We start from the raw sequence: 6,275 nt of genomic DNA, 5'->3' as shown, positions 1-6,275 counted from the left end.
CTCACGCCGCCTAAGCCACCTCGGGGTCTGGGCGTGAAGGGAGTGCAGGCGGTACAGTCAGCGGCGTCCTAATGAATTCCTTTCAAACCGCCTGCCGCCGGAGCCATCTATTACTGCCGCCTGGAGTGGGGAAACGCGCTCGAGACGTCTTTGTCCGGGTGGCGGTGGGGCGGGGGGGAGGAGGCAAGCGGGAGGAGGGCGGCTGGCTGCGGGGACGGCGAGTTTTCCCAGCACTCGGGGGCGCCGGGATGCACCCTCCTCTCTTTCCTCCGGGGCCCTTTGGGTGGGCAGTGGGTTCCTGGCCAGACCCACGGCTTTAGAGGTGCTCTCGAATTAAGACGTCCCCCTGGGGGCCTTGGAATTAGAGCGGGAGAAAGAAGAGCGAGAAAGAAGAGCTTCAAGGAATAGGGTCGATAAATTCATAAAGATCGATTTATCTTTATCTCCCAATTAAATGTGCTTGTAAGTGATACATAACACACGTCCAACACGGGCCAACTCCCCAACCACTAGCTCCTCGGCGTGAGCTGATTTTTAATGACTGGAATAACAATGCCCTTCTCTCCTCTCCTCGCGAACCAGGTGCTCCTCGGCCGCTCCGGGTGAGCGTCTAGACCCGGGAAGTTGGAGCCGAGGTCCTGCGGGCGCGTGGAAGCCCCGCGCGCACTGACGCGCACTGCACGGGCAGCCCTGGCCACTAACGATTCCGTTTTTTAAGAGAAATTCGAGCACTGCAAGTTTCTGGTTTTGTCATAGAGAAAGAGATAAGCACCTCACTAGCCCCCACTCTCTCCCCGCCAGTTCCCTTATTCCCAAATTCTGGGATTTTACCATTGTCGAGGCAGGGGAAACATCTTGAGGGAATCCGCTCCATCCTGCAGTAGGCAAAGGGGAACCGCGCGCCCTCGAGTCCTCGCTCAGGAAACCGGGTGGCGGCGCCGGGGTGTGCGCTCCCTCGGTTCTCAACGTGCTTAATTAGCGCCTATTTACAAAACGCAGCTTTTATTTGAGCAAACATCATAAAGCTTTCATCAGGATAATCTCACGTTATACAATCTGGAGGCACAGCAACTCCCCCTTCCTCCCCGAGGATGGAGCAGATAAAGGACTCGCTTTATTATCATAATTATCGTGGCTGTTATTTTGGTGCGCGCAGGCAAAGTGTGTAAATAGGTGCGATGATTAAGAATGTCATGAAAAATGAGAAGGGATCGCTCACAGGAGGGCCCAGGTCGGGATGGGGGGACCAGCAGCCTCCCCGCCCCGCCCGGGAGCGTGGGGGGCGCAGTGAGGAACTCGGCCCGCTCCAGCCGGTGGCTGGGGCCTTCCAGCTCCCGATCAGAGCCCTGGGGGCGGATGTGAAGGGGCAGGACCTTGCTCCCAACTCTGGGGACCTCTTCTGGAGCACGGGCGCAGCAGCGGCACCCAACGCTAGGGAGAGCCGCGGACAGGTTTGTTCCAGGGCATTTGAGGGAGAAATAGAACGCCCCTGGCCCAGCCGCGGTAGGTCCGAACCCCGGAAGATGCCCTGGGAGGCGGCCTCGACAAGGACGTCGGGCCGCGGGGTTCGAGCCTTGGAGCTTTGGAGCCCACAGCCCTTTTCAAGTTTGCGCGGCGCGGGCCCGGCGCGCAGGTCCCGGCTCTCGGGCCCGCGCGCTTGGCCGGTGGCGCCCGCGGCCGGCTCCCGGCCAGCCCTGGTAGAAGGGGCGGAGCCCCGTTTTCGCTCCGCCCCCTCCCGGCGCAGCCAATAGGCGGTGGTGCCTGGCCCCACGTGAGGTAAGCCCGGCCGGGCAGCAGGCAAAATGTGAATGAGAAAGAGGAGCGCGATTTAAAGGTGCTGGCGGCGCCCGCCGAAGACAAGTGCGCCAGCTTCGCGCGCTCCCCAGCGGCCCGCGGGAGGCGACGGACTGCGGATCCGACAGACGTACGCACCGACGGCTGAGAGCCGGGGCAGAGGGTGGCAGACGAGACTCGCGCGGGCTCCGACGGGCAAGCGGCGGGCAGCTGCTCCAGCGAGCCCGCGGGGCCCGGGTGCCCTCTCCACTCCCGGGCGCACGGCCTCACCCGGCGTACCGTCCGCACGCGCTCCCGCCGGGCATGCAACCCGCTCAGGACTGAGGGTCGGCGGCGCCTGCTTTCAGGGTTCCGCTCGGCCCCTGCCCAGCGCACCCGGCTGTGCTCCCAGCGCCCGGGGGGCTTCCTGGCGGCGGCGCGGCGCGGGGACTTTTCGCCTCTCGCTGGCCTCTACCGAGCGCGTCTATGAGCGCAGCGTTCCCGCCGTCGCTGATGATGATGCAGCGCCCGCTGGGGAGTAGTACCGCCTTCAGCATAGACTCGCTGATCGGCAGCCCGCCGCAGCCCAGCCCCGGCCATTTCGTCTACACCGGCTATCCCATGTTTATGCCCTACCGGCCGGTGGTGCTGCCGCCGCCGCCGCCGCCGCCACCCGCGCTGCCCCAGGCCGCGCTGCAGCCCGCGCTGCCGCCCGCGCACCCTCACCACCAGATCCCCAGCCTGCCCACCGGTTTCTGCTCCAGCTTGGCGCAGGGCATGGCGCTCACCTCCACGCTCATGGCTACGCTGCCTGGAGGCTTCTCTGCGTCTCCCCAGCACCAGGAGGCGGCGGCCGCCCGCAAGTTCGCGCCGCAGCCGCTGCCGGGTGGCGGCAACTTCGACAAGGCGGAGGCGCTGCAAGCCGACACTGAGGACGGCAAAGGCTTCCTGGCCAAGGAGGGCTCGTTGCTTGCCTTCTCCGCGGCCGAGGCTGTGCAGGCGTCGCTGGGTGAGTCGGCGGCGCGCGCGACCCCGGGCGCGGGGGCGGGAGGGGGCGGGGGCGAGCCAGCTCCGGGTTCCCGCTGGGGCCGAGGGGGCGAGGCCGAGCCCCCTCCCGACACCCCGCCCCGGCTTCCCCCTCCTGAGCGGCAGGAGGACGCGGCCAAGCTGTGCCGAGAGGCCTCCGGGGGGCATTTAGAGCCGAGCAACAAGCTAGGGGGTGGGGTGGCATTTAGCTCCCGGGGCCAGCTGCTGCGCGGGGCGGTTGACCTAGCTGGAGGCGAGTTTTGAGGAGTCTAACCATCCCCTCCTGCGAGCCGTGACCTGGGGCCCCGGATAGGTTTCAGCCTTTAGGGGTGGCGGGTTGGGCTATGTGTCTCAGTAGTGCGTGTGCTGGTGGGTGGGTGGGTGGGTGGGTGGGTGGGTGGGTGGGTTGAGGGGGGGCGCCGGGTTTGGACTCCCCCAGACCTATTAAACCCCTTTACTGGGCTTGCCCGGAAGAAGCAGATTCCTGGGAGGCTGTGCGTCTGCCGGTGTTTTGTGGTGTCTGGTGGGAAGTTCTCCTAAGGCTTCAAAACTTCCCTTTTGCCAACATTATCTGTCAAAAACAAAAAAGAAATAAATAAAAAAGACACTGTCCGGGATCTATACCTCCCTGTGTCCCCACTTTGACTGCGATGTAATTGAGGCTCACTAAATTTACACTGCGGGGGTGGGGGGCAAGATGGATCATGAATTTCCTCTTCCGTCCTCACCCAGCCCCCACCCTGGGGACAAAGAGGATGCTCTCTTGGGCCTCAGGCCTCCTGTTACTTCTGCCTTAAGCTGCTGGAGGCTGGGAGGGTGCAGACGTGGCCTGGGGCCCCTTGAGTGATGGTTCTGGGCAAAGGGCCGTCGTCTGTACTGTCTTCTTTCCTCCTTTGAGCTTTCTCACGCCCCCCCCCCCTCCTCTGCCCCTCAAAGGCCAGGAAATCACAATGTGTTAATGTCATAGAAAGACAATCCGCTAAGGGGGGAAAAGGCCCAAGTGACGGTGGGAAGGGGAAAGGAAGGCCAGTGTGCGAAATGTAATAAAACGCCGTTTGGTTTTGCTTTCAGTCGGGGCTGTCAGAGGGCAAGGGAAAGACGAGTCAAAGCTGGAAGACGACCCGAAGGGCAAGGAGGAGAGTTTCTCACTGGAGAGTGATCTGGACTACAGCTCGGATGACAATCTGACTGGCCAGGCGGCTCACAAGGAAGAAGACCCCGGCCTATGCGCTGGAGGAGACCCCGCGAGCGGCGGCGCGGCGGGCATGTACCACGTCCACAGGCAAAGAACCGGCGGCGGCGGACTGCCTTCACCAGTGAGCAGCTGCTCGAGCTGGAGAAGGAGTTCCACTGCAAAAAGTACCTCTCGTTGACCGAGCGCTCGCAGATCGCCCACGCCCTCAAACTCAGCGAGGTGCAAGTGAAAATCTGGTTCCAGAACCGCCGGGCCAAGTGGAAACGCGTCAAGGCTGGCAATGCCAATTCCAAGACAGGGGAGCCCTCCAGGAACCCCAAGATCGTCGTCCCCATCCCCGTCCACGTCAGCAGGTTCGCCATCAGAAGTCAGCATCAGCAGCTGGAGCAGGCCCGGCCCTGAGGATCCAGGGAGAACCCGGGGCCTGGACCACCGCGGAGAAGCCACAACTCTGGAGGGAAACCGCGGTGGCTTCTGCCATGTTTGAAGCAAAACTCAAAAGTCACCCCCACCCAACTTTGGAACACCCCAAGCAAATTGAGAGTATATTCATTAAAAAGGCTTAAATGACTGCTTTTGAAGGGGCTACAGCTACACCTGAAGACACACTAAATATTTATTATACTATCCTACTTTGTACATAGATATCTATATAAACTGGATCTCAGCCGCAGTATTTTGAAAGTTATAGGACCAAACTACCCAGTAATATTCTCCACTCACATACAGAAGAAAACAAACCCTCTGCTGTAATCTTCCACGCATAGCAGCCTCCTTTCCATACTTTTCCAAAGGTAAACACAACACTCCAGAACAAACCATGGGGTTTACGCTCATTTTTGGTTCCATCTTCGTTTTGGGGTTTTTTTTGTTTATTTGGTTTTTTGTGGGTTGTTTTTTTTTTGTTTTTTTTTTTTTTTTTAGTTGACTGAAAAGCAGATGTTTTGGGGGCAGCCGGGAGATTTGCTTTGCTTTGGGTTTGCCTGGCTTTCTTTCCTGGGGTTGCACATCCTATCTGAGCCATGTTTGAAGCACGTCTCCGTTGTGTTTAATTTATTTCAATGTAGCTTCTTTTCTTATAAGTTATGACATTTAAACAATCGCAGTCTTGTGAATAATAAAAAGGAGAGAGAGAGAGAAGGGGGAAAAAAGACCAATCTCTGGGTCTCATAAGTGTGTCCAAATTTGACTGTTTCGAGGGCACTGCCAGGCTATGGCCAGGTAGCTGGTCTGGGGCCCGTACTGGATAAAAGTCCCCTGTCCTGGTCTCTGCAGGCTGGCTGGACACCAGCCACCTTGCACCTTACTACTAGGTTTTTAAGTGGAGAGCGAGAGCTCTAGTTGGGTTTTTAATTTAAGGGAGCCTCTTTTTCATCCTAGAAAACTGACTTCTTCCCTTTTGCCTGCTCTAATCAATACCTAGGAGGCTGGCAAACTTCGGCCAGAGGAGGCAGCGGGCTCCCGGAGGAGGGGAAAGCGAGCGCGGGTATTGGTGGCTTTTTCACAGACTCCTGATACCCTAAACCGACCACTGCCAGGGAGGAAAATCGTTTTCTTACCAACATCCCGGGTCGGAAAAGGAGCGGTGCTTGCGCCCCAAGCTGGGCCAAGCGCCCATAAATCAGGCTCCGGGCGTTATCTGGTGACGGGAGCAGAAACCCACCCAACCGAGCTGGGCTTCCCGGCAGCGCCCAGCTCCAAGGGCCGGGCGTGCGAAGAGCGTCTGCAGCCCGCGCACCTCCCTCTCCAGGCGGGGTCGGAGGGGCGGGCCCCGACCACCGCCCCACCCCGAGGGCTCTGGGGCGGTCGGCAGCACAAAAAGGGTCGCGGAGAAGGGCGCACACGGGGTGGCGGTTGGTCCGCAGGGGTACTTGAGAGCTGGGCAGCTCCCCGCCTGGGCCGGGCGGCTCACAGGGCGCGGGAAGGGCCCCCGAGGCCCACCACCCCCAGCCCTGGGCACCGCGCACCCGAGCCTAGCCCTGGACGCACGCTCCCTTCCCGACCCCGAAGCGCCAGGCCAGCCCCCCCCGGAGACTGTCTCGAACAGGCCCGGGTCTCTCCAGGGGCTTGGAGCGGGTGAGCGAGAGGGAGCGCGGCCCGCTGACCTGTGGCCTCTCAAGGGCGAAGAGAAAGAAGCCAGAGGCTTCGCCAACCTCGGCCTTCGCGTGGGGAGCAGGCTCCCAAGCAACCGCGCGCGGTACCCACCACGGATCGCAACCCTGGGAGGGCAGACACGGCGCCCTCGGTCAATACTAGTATTGGCCTAAAGTACTCCGCTTAC

General features: G+C 60.7%; 1 protein-coding gene across 1 annotated transcript; it reads left to right on the top strand.

The window, feature by feature from the left end:
• The first annotated feature begins 1,845 nt into the window (after window positions 1–1,845).
• On the top strand, window positions 1,846–4,879 carry GBX2 (gastrulation brain homeobox 2). The gene is given in 4 exon segments (XM_032355254.1): window positions 1,846–2,782; window positions 3,871–4,022; window positions 4,024–4,083; window positions 4,085–4,879. Coding segments are annotated over 4 exon segments (1,047 nt in total). The 5' UTR covers window positions 1,846–2,259; the 3' UTR covers window positions 4,397–4,879.
• The last annotated feature ends 1,396 nt before the right edge of the window (window positions 4,880–6,275 follow it).

This window comes from Mustela erminea, chromosome 8 (genome assembly GCF_009829155.1).
Source record: "Mustela erminea isolate mMusErm1 chromosome 8, mMusErm1.Pri, whole genome shotgun sequence".
In the NCBI taxonomy this organism is placed as follows: domain Eukaryota; kingdom Metazoa; phylum Chordata; class Mammalia; order Carnivora; family Mustelidae; genus Mustela; species Mustela erminea.
This window is presented reverse-complemented; position numbering and strand designations above follow the sequence as displayed.